The sequence below is a fragment of the Elephas maximus genome, chromosome X (assembly GCF_024166365.1).
Source record: "Elephas maximus indicus isolate mEleMax1 chromosome X, mEleMax1 primary haplotype, whole genome shotgun sequence".
Taxonomy (NCBI): domain Eukaryota; kingdom Metazoa; phylum Chordata; class Mammalia; order Proboscidea; family Elephantidae; genus Elephas; species Elephas maximus.
Window position 1 is genome coordinate 62,210,866 of NC_064846.1, and position 27,017 is coordinate 62,237,882.

A 27,017-nucleotide genomic window follows, 5' to 3' on the forward strand; every position below is an offset into this window, starting at 1 on the left:
AGTATTCCAGAAGTAATGCAAATATCTGCACATTTATAAACTCTAAAGGATATGTTTTCACCTGCTTGGCAACATCGGCTGAGGAAGCTATCATCACAGAAAGTGAACAGAGACACTCTACCATGAATTTAGCAGATAACTACATTCCAAACAAAACAGAAAAAAACAGTTTCCTAGTGGGGTAAAATACCCCTCAAACTGTGAGGCAATTTCAGCAACAACTCTGAAGAGAATCCAACACGATCACAACTCTGTGATACTATTCTTCAAACCAGCATTTGCTGTTTTTCTGTCATATGTGAGAAACCTTAGTGACAAAGATTTCTTGCTACCTATTTCTTTGAATCTTCATAAAACATATTACCAACTACCTACACATCCTATAATGGGTTGGCTGGGATTAAAATTGTCCAAACTCAGTGGTCATTTCTCAGGAGGCATTGCTTCCTTTCCTTAGTAAAGGCATATGAGCAAAAATCTGTAAACAACATAGTCCACATTCTAAATCACACACAGATCATGGTATGTGCAAAGTCTAATGCAATTTGTGATGGCAGATTGGGATTTATTTTACAGTCAAACCACATGGATTTTTAGAGTGTTAAATAGACTTGTAAACATTCAATTTCATTAATTCACCATGTAACCATAAAAAGACTGTTGTGTAAAGCATGCTAAGTTGTCTGTAGCTTATGAATACGGTTTGAATCTAACCAATAGGTTTCATTCCTGTGAGGAGGAAGTTAGCATCATTCTGTTTTTCTGATTACATCTAAAAATGCATGGCCACAAGGTAGTGCCAGATTAATGCAAATTCATCTTCTGTACTGGAGAGGTTGGAAGCACAGGTTGTTACTGATGGTGGGTCAACAGCCACATCAAATCACACATTATTGTATCACACAGTACCAGTCATAATGAAACAAACAAGAGGGGGAAAGGGTCCCTTAGCAGAGGAGTCTAAAATTTAAATGAGAAAAACAGACTGCATGCATGAAACTATTATAGAGCTTAAGAAGGTGCAGGTGAATATATACAGTTATTTATATATATATATATACACACACACACACACACACACACACAGTAAAAATACTGAGGAGATGTATACTAAGGGAGTGATTTGGGATGTCACCAGTTAACAACCGCTGTTAGCAGGAATTAAAAAAAAATATTTGCCTTTAGCAGAAAGTACTATAATGAATGACTTTCTCAGAGCCTTGTACCATCTGATTAAATGCCCTAAGAATCTGGAACTCATGACTTCATATCATATTCTGAAATGACTGTGCTTTGAGTATGTTTAACAAAGCTATATTTTATACACACATACACACCCACACATATATAAACACACACATTTATTTATTTATGGGCTGACTTCCTTTTTTTACTGGGGCTGAACGAAAAGAAACTAGTTAAAATGTGGTAAGGAAGAAAATCAGCCATGAGGGCTAATGCCCATGTTCTAATGAACATCAGGTTCTAAAAACAGTATGTAACAGAGACTTAGAAATTGCTTTCTTCTTGATCTTAAACTGCCCTCCCCCCCCCCCAAAAATTCATTGCCATCCAGTTGATTCCAACTGAGACAGAGTATAACTGCCCCATAGGGTTTCCTAGGCTGTAATCTTTTTTAAGTCTTTATGGGAGCAGATTGCCAGGTCTTTCTCCCTTGGAACAGCTGGCGAGTTTAAACCACCAACCTTTGGGTTAGCAGCCCAGTGCTTAACCATTCAGACACCAGGTCTCTAACATCTTAAAGGAAATTATAAATATCTGTCTGGAATCAGTTAAATATTTTTAAATGCAAGAAAATAACAGAATGCTGGGAAATCTTTAAGTTTTATGGATCATCATTTTTCTAACTTTTTAAAATATTTCTAAACACTAATCTGGTTCCAATAGCAAAGGTAACTGGATTGGAACTAAGCAAATGGAAATAAAACCATGGAATTTTAGAGCTTGAAAACTCCAATCTTATTTACATATGAAGAAACTGAGCCCCAAAAACGTCCACTGAAGGACTGAGGTAACAGGGTGAGCTATCAAGTACTAGAACTCAGATCTCATGGCCCGCCGTCCAGTGTGACTCTATCATATAACATATTGTCTTTCAGAATTTAGTGTTAGGGAATATTTTTCCTCTATAATGGGAGCAAGGCCAACAAAATTTAAGGGATGATAAACCTACATTAAAAAAAAAAATTCCATTGCCATTGAGTCAATTCCTACTCATAACAACCCTACAGGACAGAGTACAACTGCCCCATAGGGTTTCCAAGTCTGTAATCTTTAAGGAAGCAGACTACACATCTTTCTCCTACAGAGTGCCTGGTGGGTTTGAACCACAGAACTTTGGGTTAGCAATCAAGCGCTTAGTCACTCCGCCACCAGGGCTCCTTCAAACCTAGAATTCTACTTTTTCTCATATCCAATTCTAACTCATTGCAACCCTGCAGGACAGGGTAGAACCGTCCCATAGGGTTTCCAAGAAGCGCCTGGTCGATTTGAGCTGCAGACCTTCTGGTTAGTAGCCATAGCTCTTAACCATCACACCACCAAGGTTTCCTCATATATCCTAGTTAATGTTTTTTATCCAGATGAAATTTACCTTAGTTTTCTAATTTGAATGATCTTAAGGAAAATATTTCTTTGTATAATAACCGACAATTCCTGTTTAATTTCAGGAATTTTTTATCTTTATATAAGACCCTGTGCATTTAAGGTGATTTATCCTTCTACAGACTATTTTGCTTTTATTTTCTGTGTAATTTCCTTCTTGTTATATAAATTACTCTCATTTGGGGGTTTATTCTTAAACTGGTTAGCTCCTTTTCTGATTTTTTTTTTTTTGGTAGCTCTTGTTTAATTCCTTTTATTTGTTTGGGTCCAAGTTTACTGTTGTTCTTGTTAGGTGCCATCAAGTCATTCTGACTCATAGCAACCCTATGTGACAGAGTAGAACTGCCTCATGGAGTTTTCTGGGCTGTTATCTTTACAGGAGCAGATCGCCAGGTCTTTCTCATGTGGAGCTGCTGGGTGGTAGGTTCTAATTGGTAACCTTTCGGTTAGTAGCCAAGTGTTCACTGTTGTTTGCTATATTGGTTTAGTTGTTTATTTGTTGTTTTCCGTGAGGCAGATTGGGACTTTCAAAGAAGAGGGTGGATAGACAGCAAAATCTTATGGCTGTTAGTTGGCTTTAAATCTGGTGCAAATAGAATGACAGTCCATATTAGGTAATGGTCACAGGTATTTCCAAGGAATAAAAAGAGATTTTATTTATATATTCAGAAAAAAAATGGAAACTCTGGGTTGACAAAGTTAAACAAGTTCTTTCCTGCAGAACTTCTAAAAGTTTTTTTTAACTATGCTAATATTCACTGTGAGTACCCAAGAGGAAAAAATATTACACAAGACTTCCAAAACTTACTTAAATACGTGATACAGGCACACATCCCACCACTACCCTTCTTCTTTATTTTTTTTTTTGCAGGGGTGGATTGGAGAGTGTATCCCCTTATCAGAGAGGAGGAAGAAAAAAAGTTTACAGAGAGTGAGACAAATGATATACAAAAGGTCGAGGAGAGACCACTGCTTGGAGGTAGTTTACCAGGCTATGGTAAGAATTCTCAGGACACTGAAAGGAAAAGTAAGGACACTTGTGTTGCTTGTTTTTTACTCCTCTCTACAAAATGTACATGTACACACACAGACACACTTGAGGCACTTCATGGTAGCAGTGTGTTACTTTTTCTCATTTACTAAACTTTGAATGCCACAAGGAATAATGCTAAATCGGAATATATACAATGAATAAAACATAATCCTTGACTTCAAGGGGTTCTCTATGCAATAACTTTTCTTCTCGTTTTATTGAAGTTACTATACTGGCTAGTGCCTGACAAGTTCATAACCCCTTCTTAGGGAGAGTTCTCCACACAGTCACCTTGTGAAGGATTAGCCCTATGTGCACAAATTCTGGACCATACAATCTTGCCTCACTGTCCTTCCCCAAAGACAAAGCTGACTGGATTTGGGACAGCCACCTGACCCATGGTATGGCAAGCACTTATAGTTTTCCTGACAGTATGGAATACTGACAATGGTGTATTTAAGGAATTTTCTGTTTTTGCATCCCCCTTTTAATGATCCAATTAAAACTAGTTAAGTTTTTCTCTTTTATCTATCTGATATATATATATATATGTAAACACACACACACATACATATACATACATATATACACAGACACACACAATCCCTCGATATCCACAGGGGGTTGGTTCCAGAACCCCCTGCAGATACCAAAATCCGAGGTTGTTCGAGTCCCTTATATAAAATGGTGTGGTATTTTCATATAACCTATACACACCCTCCTGTATGCTTTAAATCATCTCTAGATTACTTCTAACACCTAACACAATATAAATACTATATAAATAGTTATTATACTACACTGTGTTGTTTAGGGAACAATGACAAGACACAAGGAGAAGAACGCTCAAACAACGAGAGCTGGAGAGAGACTGAGCCATCTGTGAAATTGTGGGAGGCAGAATATGCCTACGCATCATTTCATTCACATGGATTCAGCGTAGTGCTCAGCTTGTGGCAAATTCAAGTTTTGCTTTTCGGAACTTTCCTTTTTTTTTTTTCAAAATATTTTCAATCTGTAGTTGGTAGAATCTGCAGGTGCAGAACCTGTGGATGACCCGCAGATATGGGGGGCCAACTATATGTATTTATGTGTGTGTGTATGTATGTGTACATATATATATATATACACACACACACATATATATTATGGTGGCACAGTGGTTAAGAGTTCAGTCGCTAACCAGGTAGGCAGCTGAAATTTGCCAGATGCTCCTTGGAAACCCTATGGGTCAGTTCTACTCTATCCTATTGGGTCACTATGAGTCAGACTGACTCAATGGTAACTTTTTTTAAAAAAAATAACAAACCAAATACATTGAAAAACACCATCTTTAGTGAATATATAACTGAGAGCTTACTTAAAGGTCAGTTATTTTAAAATCTCACAAAGTTAATATAAGCTACATTAAAATATATCATTAAAACATACATAGAAAAGAAAAATTTCTTCTGGACAAGTAAAACTATTAAAACTCAAGAACATACAAGAAAAGCCTTTTTAATGTATTTACAAAAAAAATCAAACAAGATTTTGCAAAACTATTTTAATACAAATTTCTGTTAAACTTAGTAACCTTAATATTCCTAAAATAATGGTTTTTATTTGTTTGCCTGAACTATAAGACTCTGTTGTACATAAAACAGAGCATTTAGCACCATAGATAATATACCAGAACATCAAAATTTCAAAAAAGTCTGGCATCCATGTACCATGCAACTACAATAGAGTAATTTCATCCAAACATAATCACATCGAATTTGAAATAATCGTTAAACTTCATCACACCTTAAGGGAAAAAATATTAAAAGATGACCCTACAAAAAGTGAAGTAATTATTTAGACATATAGTCTTATATTAAAAAACAAAAACCCATGGTAATAAGAGAAAATCACTCAATAAACGCTTCAACATTTGAATTAATCACTATCTTTAGCACACATTGGAACTAATCAGTTATTATATTTATCAAGAGATAAAACATAATAGGCTAAATCCAAACGTGTACAATAAGTCTAGTGTGAAAACTTTTTTTTTTTTTTGGTCTCTTAGCTGGTTCTCTTTCTATGTATACTTCTAATATATAGATATTTCAGAAAAAGAAGCTCCCACACAATTAAATAATAATTTTCAGCTCTTTCTGTACCTTTTCTCTACCAAATTTATCTACATTGTAACATTTTCACTAGCTTGCTGGTAATTCCTCAAAACGTTCAGTCAATTTATCCATCACTATCTCCTTCTGAGTTTCAAACACAGTTAGAAAAACAGAAAAGTTCAAAGCAGTTGGAAAAGCAGAAAGTTTCAAAAGGGTGCCAGCTAATATTTTTCTTGAAAAACCCTACTTCCTAAAAGTCAACAGGTCAAAATTACTCACAGCTGGAGACAAGGGTCTTCCAAAAATTAAGAGTGTTTTAGATGCCTCAGTCAGCAGATTTAAAATGCTCCCTATCCACAGTAGAACAGACATGGCCCTCCATGGTCAGGGAATCACTTCCTTGATGGCTCTGATGCTCGCGCTGGGAAGCTCGATCTGGAGCTCCCGAGCGCTCTTTCCCTCAAGTCGAGGACACTGGTGAATAAAACGTAGCACCTCCTACGGGATGCAGTTGAGGTGGTGCTCACTGTAATAGATGGTGTCATACATTTCTGATGGGGCAACAGGCACACTTTCCCCAAGGGTGGCTTGGTGGGCTTTATCCAGCATCACGTGCGCATTGACAGTTTCTAGAACACGTGTGGTGAACTTGTTCATGTCTTCCACGACATGAATTTTCAGTACCTCAAGGCTTTTTGCTTCGGCAGCACATTTGAGGATGCCAAACACTTTGGCATATATTCTGACTGGAAGCGGAATCATCTCTGTCAAACCACTGTCCCGCCTCGATAGGCTTCGAGGTCATATCATTAATTTTGTAAAGAATATATATACTGTGGTGCCCTCTCAGCCTGCCTGATTATCCCCACAATAGAGACTTGGGAAATCTCAATTCCCCTAATCATTATCAACGAGAGTAGAGGTGAGCAGCTGGTTTACACAACAATGTATAACGGTCTGGATTCCAGATTTGGATCTTCCGGGCTTAGCAGGAGGAGTTGCACCTCCCCTAGAGGGTTGGCCATTACCCCCACTGGCTCCACCCACAGCAGACAAGCTTCTATAACTCCCATATCTACCCTTACTCACTTTAACGACAGTTCTGGCAGGTGAGGAGGTTTGGCTCTGATCTCCACAGTGAGTTCCCCAAGCCAGCTCCAAGCTCTACTGAGGGCTACAACAGATTGCCTGGATCTTGGCAGCACAATTGGCTCACGCTTTCCCCAGAGCCAATCAGCTGCAAGAATGCAGCTGCCTTCGGCCAATTGGGACCTGGCAGGTTCTCACCCGCTCTCATGACTCGTTGGAGTGTGCAGTTGCACAGCTACTTTTGAAAAGTTCCATGTGCAACTTCAACCCTTTCCTGCCATCTTTAAAAAAAGTGCATCTTTTTTTTTTTCTCTTAATTCTTGAATGCCACAACTTCTTCTATAGTCACTGTTTAAAAGATAAGACTTATTCACTCATTCAATCAGCCAACCACTGAACTGAGATTTTTGAAGCTGGTGGTGATTTTTCTTTTTTCCGTCCTATTATTAATGGAAAGTTTTTTTTTTTTTACACTTAAAAAAGGAACAATAGTTATCGGAATCCACCATTGGCAAGTGACTTCTTCCTTAATAATCATTTGTAGTTAGTCAATAGTCTACATGTGTAGAGATCTTAGAAGTTTAGTTGTGTTTTCTTTCTTATTTCTTTTTATTGGTTAAAAAATTTAGTTTTTGCTATCCCAAAATTACAGAAATGCATGAACAGTGTATCTAAAACTGGTAGAAAAATATAGAATTATATGTACTTCTCAGGTTTAAAAGGAATAAAATCATAAAGCCAATATACTTAACTTGTTTTACAAGTAAACATGTAACAGTCATCTGCGTACAGAAATAGGTTTCCTTGTAATACATAGATATTTAACTTCTGATGCTATACTTTATATAACTGAGGAGGAATTAAATATCCAAGTAATGTTTATATTCTTAAAGTTGCACATTATTGGAGGTCATAGTGACTATATTTTTTAAATGTTTACAATCTTATTAAATAATATCAGGCTTCTAGTCTCAAAATTTTGGGATTAAAATGACGAAACTGATTATATTTCCAAATAATTACATACAGTACAAATTACATTAATCATACCAAAATGATAAGAACTACTTACCTGACAGGATTGCTGGTTAAAGAAACTCTCAAGGATTCTAGACAATTAAGAAGTTTCTCATCTGAAATACCAGATCGTAATTCATGAACATACTCTTGTGAAGACAGGGTACATTCATGTTTGCTGTTTTTCAGCCCTCCCTATAAAAGAATAAATGATACCATTAAAGACAACAGTTTTGTAAAAAGATTTAAGAATAAGAACACATTGAATATTTACTATCTGAGAAAGTGTACAAAGTGCTAGGCACTTAACAATTCTTGATCAGAGAAATAACCGTGTTAAATTGCATATATCACAACACGCTCCTCACCCTCATTTAAAAGAAAAATACACTGCTGGTGCTTATGTCCTGGGACTCACAGAATATGGACTTTAATTGTATAAAGTCTCAATGACAGGGGTGCTTAAATTTATAATCCAGGCATCAGGATTAACATTAGCCCACAGGATGCACATTTAAGAATCATCTAATTCATGTTCCTAGTTAAGATGTCTACATTCTACAAAAGACAGTAGAGAGAATTGGAAAGTATAAAGAAGATGAGTATAAAACATTATGTAAAACCCAACTCTACTGAAATATAGTATCACTCTATCTCAAAAAAAAAAGTGAAAAGGGTAATTAAAATACCAAACAATACACTCTCCAGTTAGCATGTTAGTTAATCAAATCAGTCTAAGGCAGTCACCAATTCCCAACTATCCCTTCCTGTTACTTCTATGTTATAGATTAATCTTAAAAAGTCATTAAAGGCATTTATTTGATAACCCACTCGTTGCCATCGAGTTGAATCCGACTCATAGTGACCCTACAGGGCACAGCAAAATTGCCCCCTACGGTTTCCAAAGCTGTAATCTTTCTGGAAGCAGCCTGCCACATCTTTCTCCCACAGAGGTGATGGTGGGTACAAACCACCAGTCTTCAGGTTGGCAGCCAAGCACTTAACCACTATGAAACCAGGGCAGCAACTAGTTTTTATTGTCAATATACCTGGGATTACTTCTAGAACTCATTATCTCATCACAGCTCCTTAAGCGTCATCACCTTGATATAACTATATGAATAGTTTGGGGAAAAGGCTGAGAGGAAAATATCAACACATTCATTGTACTAATAACTCACAGTTTCATATTCTAGACATATATCACCATAACTGCCCCTTTCCTGGATTATAAATGTATCCCCCTGACTCTCGCTCGAGTCCCATTTTCCAAGTTCATAAAAATTACACTCACTTTCTGTTATATTCTGTTATATTAAGGAAGGCATTTTTTTCCATTTGGTAGAAATCATACCATTAAAGAATAGCAAATTTTTAAAAAAGAAAAAAAAAAGTGCTGATAATGAGAAATGGATTCCCTAGGGTTTCATACTATTTGACTTTTTACTGGGAATGATTTCTCAATATAGAAATTGTTGATCATACTTAATTTTCTGAATTAAAAAATCCATTAAATAATAAATGCTTAAAGCCTGATAAATCCTTATAACATGTAGGGAACTCTATTATCATACAGCGCTATAGCAATATAACTATGATAGCACTTAAAACACTGTGGTAGAGTCTCTCCTAGATGCGAACTCCATGTATGCCAAGTGCCTAACACAGCGCCTGAATTTAGTGAGCCTTCAATAAATGTGTGTTTATTGCTGAATTTGTCCCTAACAATTACAGAACAAAGAATACAATTTCGTCCTTTTAGTTCCCATATTTCATCTATGGAGCCCTGGTGGCGAAGCGGTTAAGAGCTCCACTGCTAACCAAAAGGTCACCAGTTTGAATCCACCAGTTGCTCCTTGGAAACTCTATGGGGTAATTCTACCCTGTTCTGTAGGGTCCCTATGAGTCAGAATCAACTCGATGGCAATGCGTATTTTGTGTATTGGCCACTGACTTGAAAATCGTTTTCATACTTTGTTAGGATAAATAGTACAAGTTCATGAACTATACTTCATGAGTCACCATATAGATGGAACAATACCAAACAAACCCATTGCTGTCCAGTTAATTCTGACTCATAGCAATCCTATAGTGATTCTATAGGACAGAGTAGAACTGCCTCATAGGGTTTTCAAGGAATGGCTGGTGGATTCAAACTCCTGACCTTTTGGTTGGCAGCCGGGCTCTTAACCACTGCGCCACCAGCGCTCCATACATGGCACAGTAAGTAAAAACATTTCCATGAAATCATTTCCACATTCCTATAACTTATTTAAGGAGCCCTAGTGACTGTTTTTTTTTTTTTAGTGACTGTGTTTTTAGTGACACAGTGTAAGTTGGGTAGTGACAGTAGTGAAAGCAACTTTTCGAACCCATCGGCCACTCCACAGGAGAAAGATGTGGCCATCTGCTTCGGTAAAGATTTCCATCCTTGGAAACCCTGTGGGGCAGTTCTACTCTGTCCTATAAGGTCTGTATGAGTCAGAATCAAATGTATGAGTCAGAATCAACTCAACGGCAATGGACAATGGGTGGGCGACGCAACAGTTAAGCTCTTAGCTTCTAACTGAAAGGTTTGTAGTTCAAACCCACTAGCTGCTCCACAGGAGAAAAGACCTGGCAATCTGCTCCCAGACAGATTAAAGCCTAGGGAACCCTATGGGGCAGTTCTGCTCTGTCCAACAAGGTCGCTATGAGTTGGAATCGACTCGGCAGCACACAACATAACTTAATTACCCATCTCTTCAGGCTACAGATACACAAGAAATAACAGCAAGGAAAACATTTATAGCATAAATTTTGAAATTTTAAAATTATACTTTTATTTTTGCTGAATCAACTCACTTTCTACATCAATAGAAAGTCTATCAGTCACAATGAATGGATCTATTTACCACATGCACCAAATATCCCCAAAAACTACTAGTACAATTTCACTCCCACTAAGATTAAAAAAAAAAAAAATCAGAAAACAACAAATGTTGGTGAGTATGTGGGGAAATTAGAACCCTTATGCACTGCTGTTGGGAATGCAAAATGGCACAGCTTTTGTGGAAAACGGTGTGGCACTGCCTCAAAAAACAAAAAATAGAACTACCATATGATCCAGCACTTCCACTCGTAGGTATACACCCAAAAGACTTGAAAGCAGAAAGTCAGAGACTTGTACACCAGTGTTCACTGTAGCATATTCACAATAGCCAAAAGGTTGAAACAATCTAAAAGCCCATCAACAGATGAATGGATAAACAAAACGTGGTATGTACACACAATGGAATACTATTCAGCCAGTAGGAGAAATGAAGTCTTGAAACATGCTACAATATGGATGGAGCTGGAAGACATTATGCTGAGGGAACTAAGTCAGTCACATAAGGACAAGTGTTGTATGACTTCGCTTATATAAAAAGACAAGAAAAGACAAATGTATAGTTAACAAAGTTTAGTAGTAGTTACCAAGGGCGGGAGGGAGGAGGAAAAGTGGGGTTAGCAGTCACGGAAGTATCGCGTTGATTAAGGTAGGGCTGCACAGTCTACTGTTATAATTGCTGTCAATAAGTTGTAAAAAGCTCAAGTGGCAAAAGTTGTGTGATAAATATATTTACAACAGCAACAAAAAAGAAAGAGTAATTGCTGAGGCTGATTAGGCACAATCAAAAACCTCATGGGATTTGGTTTCTTGGTTTGGAGGTTTAGGGTCATGGTTTCATGGGCCATCCCAGTTAATTGGCCTAATAATATGTTTAGTGCCCCTGTTCTACCTCCTAGTTCAGTGAGTGGTGCCTAGGGTCTTAAAAGCTTGCATGCAGCCATCCAAAGCACAATAATAGGTCTCTATTAAAAAAAAATTTTTTTTTTTTATTCAACTAGACCGACAAAGAAAGAAAGTCAGGAATAGGAAGAGGATATGGAATGTGTGGCTAATTGCCTCCATGAACAATTTGGCCATGAGACCAGAAGAACTGTACGGTGCCTGGTTACTGTTACTGAACATTTTGATCAAATATTTCATAGAAGTATCCTGATCAAAATGCAGAATAGAATTTCAAATTCTCATGGACCCCAGACTTCCTGGAACTAGGAAGGTTGGATGAACCCCAAAACTGTTGCCCTGAGGTAATCTTTAAACTTTAAACCAAAATATCTCCCAAAGTCTTATTAAAAGTAAAAAACACTCTAGCTTAACTAGTAAAAAATCTCTGCCTTAAGAATTATGCTCTCTCAAGAACTATCTATATGGGATCAAAATGACAACTCAAGAGATTAGGTAGAAACCTTAGGGGGCAGTGAGTTTATGTTAATAGGGGAGGAACAATTCAGAAAAGAAGGGTGAGAATGTTTATACAACTCGAAGAGTGTAATCAATGTTACTAAATGGTACAAGAAGAAACTGTTGAATTAGTGTATGTTTTGCTATGTATATTAATAACAACAAAATAAAATTATGCTAAAAAAGACCATTACAAAAAATTAAAATTTAGCTATAATCACATATCACTTTCTTACAATCCTTAACTGATTTTCTTAATTAAAGGATAAAAAGCCCCTACTGATTCTCCCCTGTAGGCTTGTAAATAGAGTTTATTCCTGCCCAATGACCTTTGTTATTTGCCTTTTTCTCTGCCTGGAAGACTCTTACCCAGACCTCTCCATTGCTGGCTCCGCATCACTCAAGTCTCATCTCACTCCCTGGCACACTCCAGATATTATCACAACACCGTTTAAAATTTCGTTCATAGTACTAGCCCTATCTAAATTTATCTTTAGTAATTTACTTGTTTCCTGTGTCTTCCTCACTACAACATGAGACAAGAATCTTGCCTGCCTTGTTCATTCTCATATTCCCATATCTTAACACAATGCCTGACACACAATAAGCACTCAGTACTTATTTCTTGGATGGATGAATGAAGAAACAAGGAGGTGAACAACTAGTGAGTTTCAACATGCTAAAACTTCTAAGCTCAGCTTAAGCTTTACTTCACGATATTATAGATCTGAGTCTTCCAGTTACAATATATTCTGGGATGCTGAGTACAGAGCAGAAAAATAGAGAAAGTGTATGGGATATTCAGAACTGCTCAGACTTTGCCACCTGGGCTTGAATCATGGCCCCATTACTTACCTGGTAGGTAATCTGTGGGTAGGCTCTTTAACTAATTTCTATAAACGTGTTTGCTCATCCATGATACAGGGGGCAATAAACTCCTCCCACCTTTCATGTTTGTTTTGACAATTAAATAAGACATTATACTTAAAGCGTCTAAAACAGGCATTTATTATATGTTGTGTTGTAGACACAGATAAACTGCTCAGCAAATTTAATTCTCTTCTTCCAACTCGTCTTCTACAGGGTTAGTCTAATCAGGCCTACGAAACAGTTTCCCTGTCTACAGTCTTGGGGATCATGCCTCCAAGTCTTAGAAACGAGTTTAAATTATGTAATTTGGGATAATCTGTGAGTAAGGAGAATGGAAGCAAACAATCTAATGGAACAAGTCAAAACACATCATCTTATAAAACAAATACCTTTTACCAAGCTTAGAATGACTTTGGGGTTTCAACATAAGCTCATACGTGAACATTATGAAAACGTAAATAGAACGTTAAGGCTTGACTGGCCCTCGAAAATCAGTCTGTCCAATATCCTCATTACAGAGATAGAGAATCAAGGTGACCGCCCAAGTTCATATAATTACTGAGGTTGCGGGACTAAAACATAAATATTCTGGTCCTCCTTTTTCCACTATACTTCACTTTTTCCAATGTGGAGCAAAAAAACTCAACAAGTATTTAATTGTGAAATCTCCATTATAAAATGTCAAAGTATCTTCAGCATAATCAATATGGTGCAACATAATATCAATCATCTAAAAACAAAACAGTGCAATAGATTAAACTAATTCTCACTATATTTAATAGGGTTGTAATACAAGAATGGCTTATTATTAACATCCTGTCCTGATACTGAACAAAGGAAACAACTAGATAATGGATGGATAATAATGGAAATTTTAATTAGCTGCTCTGTAGGAGATTAATGAAAATTACCACTGTGCCCATTTGATCTTTAAAAAATAATGCAGACAAAGTTAGCAATTAAGAGTACATCATGCTATTGCAAAGCTAGGTGAACAAAAAGCTTTCCTAATTTGAAGTCATTCTTTAATTTGAAAATCATTGGGATGGAGATACTTGTCAGTGTTGACTATGCCTGCATTATTCTAAGACAGTACACAAAGAACCAAAAGGTACTTTGGGTCAGTTTAATTATCACGTTTCCTCTACTCTGATATTCTGGTTAATATCAAAACCAGGTGAGCAGTATAAACTTTAAGTTTGCAATGGACATACCACTTCAGATTTCAGACTGACATTCTGAACATGATCTGTCATTATTTAATGTAAATACAGATTTACTTATAATTTGAGGAAAGACGTGACAGTTCTAAGCTGTAAAGGTATCTTGCTGCAGATGGGAACTACGGATTGTACACAGTTCTTTTCAGCAACAGAGTGCACACAGATAGCAATTACAATCAGTGGTGTATTTTCAAACAGGAAGGACAATATAATTGTCATGAAAACAGTAATATCGTCACTATTATCGACCATGATTTATAAACCCTAAGACAGTCATGTTTCTTCGGCTACTTCAATCAAGACAGCTTCTTATCTACCACTGCAGGTCTCTGAAGATGCGATGTTATAGATTAAAAAAATTGGAATTATATCTACAAAAGTTCAGAGTGCTGTTCTTTGAGAAGCTTCTATCACTTTAAAAGCATAAGAAATCGAAAAGTAATTTTCCTCATCATCAGTTCCTTGACTTCGAGTAGGGAAAGGAAACACAAAATAAGTGCCCGATCCACGTCAATCTACCTATTTATTCTGACAGTAGCATATTAGTGGGCTATGTAATTCCGAAAATGTTGCTGAATCTTTAGATGGCTTCTCTCCATTTACATAAGAAAAACATCTCTTAAAGGGAGACTATTAGAGTTAAGTAGCTCATTTACCAAAACACGCAAAAAGTATTTTAAAATGAATTTATTACATTAAAACATTTCAAATTATTTCATATGCAGTTTGCAGTGAGAATTCATATAATTGCATAAAAGAAATGTAGGGTAAAAGATACTAAAAATTAACATGTTATCAATTCAAGGACTTAAAGAAAAGACCTATGCAGAAAATCACTGTCATGAGATAACTTCATATACTGTCATTTCCCTTTGCAGGACACACTGTGATGAATTAAGGCATGTTCAGAAGCTGAAAGTAATACTCAAAATAAGAGAACATATTCCAAACTCTAGGAGAGAAAAAAATGCTTTTAAACAGTAATTTAGAACCGTCATAATTCTGATTATACATGCCATTTATCCCAAAAGGCTTTGATTAACTGAACTTAAGTATGATTAGCCAAAATGTTTAATTGAAGTATAAGGTTTCCTATACCGAAATTGTTTATTGTGTACTTATTGAAGCTTCTAATATATTAAATATCAGATTAAGCATCTCACTCCCAAATTAGAAAAATAAGACCATCACAAAACAAATGCTTAAATCATTCCTTCAGCATATGTATTCTTAGAAATGCCAAGAACACAAAGAAACTCTAAATACACATTTAAATTCTATGACTCGATTGTTATTTCTTTTGTTGTAAAACACGTATTTAGAGAGTTTAGAGAGAATACTTGAAATAATTTCTCAGTTAAATACACAAGAAGTTTTAAAAATAACTGAAGCAAAAGGGTGATATTTTAAAGCAGAATGTTTATCCCAAAACACTGAACTTCATTATTGTAAAACACAACTTCATTTGGTCTGAAAGGCTAACCCAAAACCCCACTGCCATCAAGTCTATTTCGACTCCTAGCAACCCTATAGGACAGAGCAGAACTGCCTCATAGGGTTTCCAAGACTATAACATTTACTGAAGCCAACTGTCACATCTGTCTCCCACAGAGCAGCTGGTAGGTTCGAACCGCCAATGACTTCTTGTTTAGCAGCTGTGTACTTAACCATTGCACAACCAGGGCTCCCTAATGACAGGCTAAACCACCACTAAATGATTTGCTAGTGAAAGCAAATTAAAACATTTATTGACATTTAGGACCAGGTGGTGTTTCATTCTGTTATACACAGGGTCACTATTTGCCATAACCGACTCAACAGCACCTAACAACAACAACAATTGGTATTTCAAATTAGGTAATGTGTATAATAAGCAATCAGTCTGACAGGTTTCTCTTTCATATCAGACTTAATACGTGTGGTCTACTCATGCTTAGTAAAGGGTCAGCAAAAAAGAGGCAGACTCTCAATGAGATGGACTGATAGATACAGTGGCTGCAACAATATGCTCAAACATGGCAACGATTGTGAGGATGGCCCAGGACCGGGCTGTGCTGCATTCTGTTGTATACAGGATCACTATGAGTTAGAACCAACTCAATGACACCTAATAACAACAACTCTATACTAAGAATCTACCCATATTTGCCTTTCAAAACTAGCATTAAGCAATTATGGTAGATAATGTGCATGTGAGTGAATGACACCGAGTAAATCTGCAATGCCTACTAGCAGTTTTTATGAGTCCTTACCACCATCCACAGTACTTGGTAAGGATAGTATGAGCATTATGTTTATCTTTTATTTGACAAAGGCCCCTTAGATGTATCAGATAAAGAAATGTAAATAGATATTTAGGTAGAAACCCAAGGGTTCTTAATCTGGCATACCAATTCAGTGGGGTATTGACCATGGAAGAAGAAAAAAATACATCTTTATTTTTAGTAACCTCTAAGGGAAATTTAGGATTTTGTTCAATTATGAATGAAGGCAATAGACCACAGTGGTATTAGCAGCACCTGTGACTTGCTCTCCAATACAAATCACAATTATTTCCATATCCCACCAGACACTACACTTGTGGGCCTATAACTCTGAATATTGTTTATGCCCATCACTTCTTCGAAATTACCAGTTATATAACAGACTACTTTACCCCTTATTTAACACATATTGTAAATATTGCTGTGCCTCAATTTTTTTAATTAAACTTTCTATTTTGAGATAATTATAAATATGCATGCAGTTGTAAGAAATAATGCAGAGAGATCCCTGGTCTCCCTCAATGGTATCATCTTGCAAAACAATATAACAATATCACAACTGGGATACTGATGTTGAAAAAATTTACCTATGTTATTCATACTTCCTCACACTTACTTGTACTTGTGTGTATTTAGCTCTAAGTAATCTTATCACATGTGCAGATTCATGTATCTACCAAAACAATCAAGAAACAGAACAGTTCCGTCAATACAAATACCTCTCTTTTTGCCCTTTCTTAACCACCACTGGCAACCACTAATCTGTTCACCATTTCTATAATTTCATGTTTTCAAGAATGTCATATAAATGAAATCATACAGTATTTAGTCTGTTGGCATGGGCTTTTTCCACTCAGTATAATGGCGGGGGATTCATTTGAGTTGGTTTCTATTTATTGCTGAGTAGTACTCCACGCCATGGATATAGGATATACCACAGTTTGTTTCACCATTCACACCTTGAAGGACATTTGGGTTGTTTTCAGGTCCTGGCTATTGTAAAACTGCTATGAACATTCATGTACAGGTTTTTTGGTAAGCATTAAGTTTCCATTTCTCTGTAATGTATCACAATTTTAAAACACTAATAAGTATATTCTAAAATAATTGCTTTTCTTTATAATCCTATATAATTTATGCTTTACATTTAAAAAATATGATTCTGAGAAGGTATACAATAGGCTCACCAGACTGCAAAAAGGCTCCATGGCACAAATTAAGTTAATAACCCCCATGGTAACATGTTTCCTCTATTTTGTAATTACACTATATTTATACTCTGCCTCAGGAAGGGAGAGAAAGCATGCAATCATTATAAATAAAGTTTAAGTAACATCTTAAAATATTAGGTAGGATTTGATCAAGGATTATGAGATACTAACTGTATTTGGTACAGCCAGCTTCTTTAACATACCACTGAAGGAAGAGATCAATAGTGAAAATTTTATCAGAATTTGTTATGTTGGGGCAAAGACTATGAAGATACTTAATGACAACATTTTCTCTCCCTGCTTTACTACTTTATAGATCCAATTCCAAAAGTAACTTTAAGACACTGTAAGAAAGCCAGTTTAATACTTTTGCAGGTTATATAGTATTTCCTACAACCTAGATAGAAACTACATTTTAAGTAGATAATCAAGCTATAAATTGTAAATGAAATAAAAATTCCTTCCACAAAACAAAACAAAAAATCACTCCATTATTTTCAACCTCCTAACCTGCCAAAATATTTTATAAGTCCTATCATCCAAGATGAACAATCTGATTTTATTCAATCCCTTGCCTACCTGCTGATGGGAGGTGCATCAATACAAAAATATCCAAAATGGAATGGGAAAACAAAGTAAAAAATCTGAGAATAACTGGCATGTTAATAAATGAATGTGCATCTTTGACACTGAATGGGATTCATAAATTTAGATATAAACAATACCTTACATTTCTACACCATGAACATTTATCAATACCTTCCATGTTATACAATTTCATCTGAGTCCAACAATAGGGCAAGATTTACTAAAAACTTTTTTTGTTGTTGTTGTTGCAATTTTGAAAGTTGAGCCACAGAGAAATCATGACTTTGTGAAATTGTATAAAAAGCAAACAACTGGCAGAAGTAAGGCTAGAACAACTCAAACTCTAGAGTTCCATTTCGTCTAAATTCTTTACATAGTATGAAACCATACTCAGGGGAGCACAATTTGCTCTCAGTGGATGGTTATAACAAAAAGAAAAAGTGGACATATGTTTCAAGAATATTCCTTGCTTGTAATGTTGTTGTTAGGTGCCACTGAGTCAGTTCTGACTCATAGCATTCCTATGCATAACAGAATGAAACACTGCCCAGTCCTGCACCATCCTCACAATTGTAGCTGTGTTTGAGCCCAATGTTGCAGCCACTGTGTTAACCTATCTCGGGGAGGGTCTTCCTCTTTTTTTCTGACCTACTTTACCAAGCATGGTGTCTTTCTCCAGGGACTGGTCCCTCCTTATAGCACGTCCAAAGTACGTGAGACAAAGTCTCACCATCCTCGCTTCTAAGGAGTGTTCTGGCTATACTTCTTCCAACACAGATTTGTTCATTCTTCTGGCAGTCCACAGTATATTCAATATGCTTCACCAACACCATAATTCAAAGGAATCAGTTCTCCGTCAGTCTTCCTTATTCATTGTCCACTTTTCAGATGCATATGAGATGATCGAAAATACCATGGCTTGGGTCATGGGCACCTTAGTCCTCAAGGTGATATCTTTGCCTTTCAACACTTCAAAGAGATCTTTCACAGCAGATTTGCCCAATGCAATAAGTTGTTTGATTTCTGACCCTTAATAGCTGTGGCAATGTAGGGACTTAGTCACTATTTTTTTTTTATTTCCTGGACTCCAAATTCCTTATCTACAAAATGGGAATAATATAGTATCTACCTTCAGGGTAGTTTTAAGGAAGAAATAAGAATCCAGGTAAAATACTTAGCACAGTGCTTGGCATACAATAAGCACTCAATTAACATTTCCTATTATTACATCTTATTTTATTGTTAATTTAATAAGCACTTTCGTTAAAAAGGAAACCCTGGTGGCTCAGGGGTTAAGTGCTGCAGGTGCTAACCAAAAGGTTGGCAGTTTGAATCCACAAAGAGCTCCTTGGAAACTCTAAGGGGCAGTTCTACTCTGTCCTATAGGGTCGCTACAAGTCGGAATCGACTTGACAGCAATGGATTTGGTGGGGTTTTTTTCCTTTAAAAAAATTGCCTAGTGAAAGAATTACTGGTGTTATGAAATTATCAGTTTCTCATTAGCTAAATTATTCAGGCAGAAGTGGGATGTTCATCTGTCAGAGACTTTCAGAAAGAATTCCTATTTTAAGTAGGAGATGATGCCATTGTTTTCCAGCTGTGTCCTGAGGGGCCACGGGGTTCCTTTAGCAGTTGCCTTGGGGGCTGAGGAGGGGATGTGTACAAGCGAAGGCTCATGGTGCGGGGGTGCCAAGTCCTCTCCTACCCCTATAATGAGGTTATTTACACGCTTAATTGTTTTATATATTCATATTCCTTCCACAAATGATTTCCTTTGCATACGATGTTAAATAATGTTTTAAACCCAGTAAGCTAGATGATCTCTAAGGGCTTGTCCTTTTGAATCTATGATTCAGAGTATGGCACCATGTACATTCTAAAGCGGAAGCTTTTCTTTTGTAAAGTATAAAATTTTAATTGGCCGCCATATTCTCTGAACACATGTTGATTATCCAGGTTTACATTTCCTTAAAAAAAAAAAAAAGAATAGAAAAACACTACAGAGAGTCAGGCATCTATGGTGTCCTTTTCATAATAGAATATATTCATTCAACATATATTGAGTTCCCATGAGGTTCCTGGGGCTGGGAGAACAGAGATAAACCAGGACATAACCCCTGCCATCGAAGAGGTTATATTTTTTGGAGTTGAGTGAGGAAAAATAAGCAGACCTGTACGAAACAATGTGGTAGGTGCCATAATAGAAGTAAATATGGGGTGCTATGGGAATGTGAAGGATACACGACCAAATTCTATTTAGGAGAAGAAGTTCTGGCAAAAGATGAGTAGGTATTCTCCCAGGACAGAGAGAGGTAATTTTAATCAATAGATACAGTGTATATTGGGGAATAACAGAACATGCCATGTTTGGGATTTGCTAGTAGGTCAACAAGCCTGGAGCTCAAAATGTATGTGTGTGTATGTGTGTGTGTGTGTGTGTGTACAGGGTGGGGTGTGTGTGTGTGTGTGTGTGCACACGCGTGTGCGCGTGTAGGGTGGTTTTAGGAAATAAGATTAAGACCAGTCCGTGTAGGAACTTAAATTTTAATCTGGGCTAATGTTTTTAGCACTGGGAACCTCAAAAATATTCTTAATTGTCCCTTAGCTCTATAAGATAATTTTAAACTCCGCAGTTTCATTTCTAAAATAGGTGTTATAAAATTAATCATAAGCTGGATCACCTGGATAACCACCTTATAACCTTATAACAAGTACTGCCACCTAAACTCAGCATCCACATTTGCATTTAGCAATGTTAGCAGCAAGCACTACTTTCTCAAGCTATTGAGGATACAGATAATGTTAGTATGAAAACAATACATTGATACTAAATAAAGACCAAATGACAATGTAGTATGCTGTACTAATAGAAATTTCACCATAGATCCAATAAAGAAAACTTGTGGTAGAATCAGGTCAGCCTACACATATTGTTGGCATGAGTCAGAATTGACTCCTTGGCAACTGGTTTGGTTAGAGCATCCTAGGCACAGAGAACTCAAAAGTGCCTGCACTGTAGTGTATTCACATTATGAGACGCAATTTGAGTTCAGCAAAACATCCTTCATCGCTTAAAATAATGTTGTTGATTTAAATTTTATTGGTTTTTCATTTTTGTTTAATATGTATGTTTGTTTTTTGTTTTATAAGTTATATAAGAGCTATTGGCATGCTTTATGTTTTATTTTGTGTTGGCACATAATTAAACAGTATAATAAAAAAAATTATGTCAACACCTAGGATCTTTGAGAAGGCTTCTCCTTTAAAAGGGGGCTACATTTTGCTCAAATTTGAGAAACTGCTGTAGTTACTAGGAAGGTGCTGAATGGGTTCAGGTTATGGAATAAATAAAAAACATATCTGTGTTTTTTTGTTTCTCTCTTTTGTAGAACTATTGATTGCGGGCACACTGCCACTTTAATAAAGTCCCATTTTAAATATTTATCACTTTATTAGATCATTTCTAGTTTTTTTTTAATGACACGTTGATTTCTAAAATAGCCTGTTTCTGCAGTAGGTTTCCTTAGAGCATGACAAGAGAGAAGGAGAGAGAAGCAAGCAAGCAGAGAGAAATGGACGTCCTACCACCAAAAAAGAAGAGCAGGGAGTGGAGCATATCCTTTGGCCCAGGTTCCCTGTGCTGAGAACCTCTTAGACCCAGGGGAAGACTGATGGCAAGACACATGGAGATCTACAAGGAACGCCAGGCCCACAGATGTTCAAAGGAGGAGACAAGGAATGCCTGGACCCACAGATATTGAAAGGACACAAGGACCTTCTTCCAGAGCTGACAGAGAAAGAAAGCCTTCCCCTAGAGCTGGCACTCTGAATTCAGACGTCTAGCCATCTAAACTGTGAAAGAATAAATTTCTGTTTGTTAAAGCCATATACTTGTGGTATTTCTGTTTTAGCAGCACTAGATAACTAAGACAGTTATCTATTGGTGAGTGGAGCTATCAGAGGTCAGGCAGAACATCTGGTTCTTGAAGAATGTAAACTGGTAAAATAAATTTTAAATGAAGATAAGGTTAACAAAGGAGGAAGGAGTAGGATAACAAAAGCCTGGAAGGCTCTTGAACAGTGCCATTTCCAAATGCAATCTAATCAGTTGCCATGGAATGGACTCACTCATGGTGATCCCATGTGTGTCAGAGTAGAGAACTGTGCTCCACAGGGTTTTAAATGATGGCTTGGGCAAAGAAGTATGTAGAAGCTACTGGGGAGAGAATGGAAGTAATAAACATGCTTGAAGTCTATTAAAACCACCCCAAGGGCGAATTTGATGAGGAACTAACATTAACATCGCTGTCAGAAATAAAAGACTGGATCAGAAAGTGTTTTAGGACATACACTTGGTAAGTAAATTGGAATGAGGATGGTGTGGCAGTTAGGATAGAGGAACTAAGATGCTTCCCAGGTTTTAGCAGCCCCTCTAAGTTTTTTCTAAGGTAAGTGATAAGTAGTATTTTGGTTTTTACAGCTGAGGTATTGGTACAGTAGTAGAATTTTTGCCTTTCATGCAGAAGACCCAGCTTGGATTCCCAGCCAGTGCACCTCTCATACACAGCTACCAACCATCTGTCAGTGGAGACTTGCTCGTTGTTATGATGCTAAACAGGTTTCGGTGGATCTTGCCAACTAAGGTGGACTTAGAAGAAAGGTCTGGCGATATACTTCTAAAAATCAGGCAATGAAAACCCTATGGATCACAAAGGTCCAATCTGCAGTCAATGAGGACCAGACACTGTTTTGCTCCACTGTGCATGGTATCCGTGGCACAGCTAACAACAGTGTTTTTACAGACCAAGAAACTGAGACTTACTTAGAAAGCTTGAGTGAGGTCACAGTGCTAGTAAGTGGTAGAGCCTGAATTTGATCCCAGGTCTGTCTGACTCAAGGGACTGTATGCTGAACCACTTGGCAACACTGCCAACGTGTTAGTACTAATAAATCTATGTTCAAGATTTCCAAGGAGAATACGGAAAGTGAGAATAGAAGGCCAAGTAAGAAACTCTAAGCAGTGCTTACATTTAGAAGCAAACAGGAAGAAATACAAGATAGAATATCTTACAGATAGGTGAGAATGAACAAGAGGGAGAGGGCGTTTTAATTTGTATATATGCAACTGAATGCTCAATTTTCACTTTATGTGATATGGCCTCTAAGAAATAATTGCAACATTTTCAGTGACCACTAATTCACAATAAAAAATCAGCTGGTCTATAAATTTTCAGTTTAATTACAGAAACTGACATCTTTGTAATAAAATAGTATTTTAGTATGATATTCTTCTGGTTAGTGCTTAAAATAGAAATGATTTATTTAGGTTAGTATATGTAAACTCTAAGAATGCATGTAAGTTGAATTTTATTTATTTATTTGTTTCACTTCAATAAACTGATTTTACCTAACGAACCCAAACATTTGCTTTTATTTTCTACAAGAGTGATGGATTTACAGTTATTCAAGCTTCTCTGTGTTAAATAATTCATCTATGCTGCATGAGAACCAATTTTAGTTCCCAAATACTATACAATGAATATCACAAAATACAGCTTACCCAAAGCCCTAGTCTAACCTGAAAGGACGACTTGACAAGAATACTAAGCTAGTACTTGAATATGTAGCCTTTACGTGGCATTTTAAAAAATGCAAACAGTGTTCTGGCCCGTAAGTGCTATATATCATGTTATAGTTAGAGGTTATACCTATAGAAACAGCAGTGTAATATTAGCCAGCATGATGGCATTACTTTTATAGATTACTAACCATCTGTTTTTGCTGGTAGCATTCTTACCTATAAAGACCTAAGTTGTGAATTTTGAACATAAGAGAATACACATTTCTGGTTCTACAAAATAATTTTAGAAACATTTCTTTACGGTCCATGTTCTATGAGTTATTATTTTAGCATGTCATTACAGCTCACAGAGAAAATTAATATAAGCTAGCAATTCAAAATACATGCACACATCTCTAAAAGTCTTCATTTCTTTCTTCTACCACCTAAAGCAGACTGCAGATGTTAAATACCATCAATAGTTACGATAACAGGTAATGTCTCTATAAACATCTTCCCAAAATGAATGAGGCTTTCGACTTATCAAATACATTCAGCAAGGGTTTTGTACACCAAAGAAAAAAATATATAACTCGTGACTTTTTTCAGTGCGTGTTTACTCAATGTTAAACACAACAATTTACACAACCCAAATCCAACTTCAGTCAGAGGACTCTGCTGCCATTCCACACTCCTTTTAACAAAACAAAAACAAAACCTACCATCTGGAGCTCAGTCGATGAACGTACTATTCTGACATTTCCAACTTGTACAATTAAGCGAAAACATTTGCAAAAGAAGAGGCTGCTATAATGATGTGCACCTTTGGGAAAAACCTGACTATTCCTGAGGTTACTTCAAAACCTTTGGCATGTTGCTGGCAAGTAGTAACGTTGATATGCAGATCCACTTAGTCAATGAATATAATAAGAATTTCTAGGAGGCACTGAGAAGAACGGGAACATGCATTAAAGTTCCTTGCCTGGCAAGAGCTGTTGTTCATGCAATACCAAAGATTTATTGCATCTCTAAAGTTTGTATAGTCGCTACTTTAAATTATACACAAAATCAACCAACACATTATAATTGCTTTATTCCCTTGATATAGTGGGGGGAAACTGCCTCTAGAGTCAGGGAAATTTGATTTGGAATCCACTTATTGAGTATACTATATACCTATCACAGTACTACTCACTTTATATTTATTATCCCAGTCCTTATAAACACAACCTAGCGAAGTAATAATTATCCGCGTTTTACAAATAAGAAAACTGAAGCTCACAAAAGTTAAGCAACTTATCTGAAGTTACACAGGTAATAAGTAGTAGAGATCCAAACTCAGGACTATGTGAACTCCTTTCTGCTGCCTGCAAGGCCCTGTGTAATCTTGCCCCCACTACCTCTACAGCCTCATCTGATTCCATCTCCAACTCCCATTCACTACCCCCCAGGCACACTGGTCTATTATCTGGCACCCAAACACCCCAAGTCTATTCCATAATAGGGCCTTTGCATGTGTTCTTCCCACGGCTTGGAAGGCTCTGTTCCTGATTTTGTGCATGGTGTCTCCTTCCCATCATTCAAATACCACCTCCTCCTTGATCTTTCTATCTATGTAGCCCACCATTAAGGCACCATATTAAAAACAACAGCAACAAAAAAAGTATCACTCTGTTTTAGTTTGGGGGGGGATCTTATTACTATTAGGTATTTTCTTTGTTTATTCATATATTGATTATCTATCCTGCTTCACTAAGATATAAGTTCCATGACAGCAGGGGTTTTATCCATTTTCTTAAGAGCTGCATTGCCAGCCCGTGGCATAGTGCATGGAACACAAGAGATACTCCTATAATATTTGTTCGTTAGATGAATGAATGAGCGAGTGAGTGAGCGAGCGAGCAGGTGGATATATACACAACCTGAGTTTTTAACTCAGTTATTAAAATACACACACACAAAACATACTGAAAGCAGATGAGTTACAGGTGATTTTTAAGAGACGCAAATAATCTTGGTAGAAAGAATTTGTGATATGTTACCCTGAAACACACTGAATAGTACACCAAATATACTCTTTGGCCTACAATAGGAACAAACTTCTCACCTTGAGTCAGATCCCCTTATTTTTAGGTAAATTGATACTCTCTGTCCATCGTGGAAATACATCTCTAGAGTCCTGACCTTACACAAACCTGTCGATGAACCCTCCCTTCTTAATCACTTTGGACCCATAAATCATTCCATATGATCTCTCTCTGGTCCTTGGACCAGTCAACGTCCCATATCCATCATTTTAAATGAACAGATTTTACTAGAGTAGGTTGCAAACTAAAACAATACCAGTAATACTAAGGAAGTAGTGTGCTGAATGGGGAAAATCGCTGGAGTAGAAATTATGGCACTTAGGTTTTAAGCCTTGCTCAGTCACCAGGTTGCTTTATTCGATTAGACCACACACACAATGTCAAATACACTTGTATAACTAGAGTTTTAGAAAATCCTAGGGTTGGGAGCGGAGCTCCTTTCTTCCACATATTATTCCTATTGAAGCACAAAAATCTGCATGAAGTACCAGAAAGCACTTTCATCAAAAATATCACATACATTAGTAAATTTATAAATGTAGAGCTCACACCTAATTTATAACAATTCAAACAAAACAGAAGGTGTCATTAGCACTAAATATGGCAAAAAAAAAAACTTTAAAAGTAATTTGCAACATTACTGACATTCCAAAGCATTCCAAAAAAAGCGGTTTTCTTGAAATGATAAAAAATTCTTACAAAGCTATTATCAAAGTGGCTTAGTCCCTGAAAGCAAAAATAAACCAAAAACTAAAGGCCAAAATCCTGTATCAGAAAATAATTAATGGTATGACTTTACATGAAGCATAAACTCTTGGTGATCAAAATAGTATCAATCTAAAATATCCGCACACAGTATAGCCTCTACACCAGACATGTGAAATTTGAGGATAAGAAGAGTGGTGATATGCTTTGAGTTCTTACAAAAATACAGTGTCCACGCAAAGTACCATTATTTTACCTAAGGCATTAATTATTTCAAAGAACCTTGTAGCTCCTACAGTGTATTAGTTATCTTGGAAGCAGATGACTTTCATTTATTCCTTTTATTTTTTGTCTGAACCAGCAGATTTAATTCATT

At 36.6% G+C, this 27,017-nt stretch overlaps 2 protein-coding genes across 7 annotated transcripts in view; both read right to left on the minus strand.

Moving 5' to 3' along the window:
- Positions 1-27,017, minus strand: part of DIAPH2 (diaphanous related formin 2) — a 942,090-nt gene that overhangs the window by 705,330 nt on the left and 209,743 nt on the right. For all 6 annotated transcript variants that reach the window (XM_049873110.1, XM_049873109.1, XM_049873108.1 and 3 more), the window contains one exon: positions 7,919-8,058. In XM_049873110.1, the coding sequence (XP_049729067.1) occupies positions 7,919-8,058 (140 nt within the window). The remainder of the gene's footprint in view (positions 1-7,918; positions 8,059-27,017) is intronic.
- On the minus strand, positions 1,555-7,054 carry RPA4 (replication protein A4). The gene is given in 6 exon segments (XM_049872899.1): positions 1,555-6,153; positions 6,156-6,517; positions 6,519-6,592; positions 6,594-6,663; positions 6,665-6,921; positions 6,974-7,054. Coding segments are annotated over 6 exon segments (915 nt in total). The 3' UTR covers positions 1,555-6,082.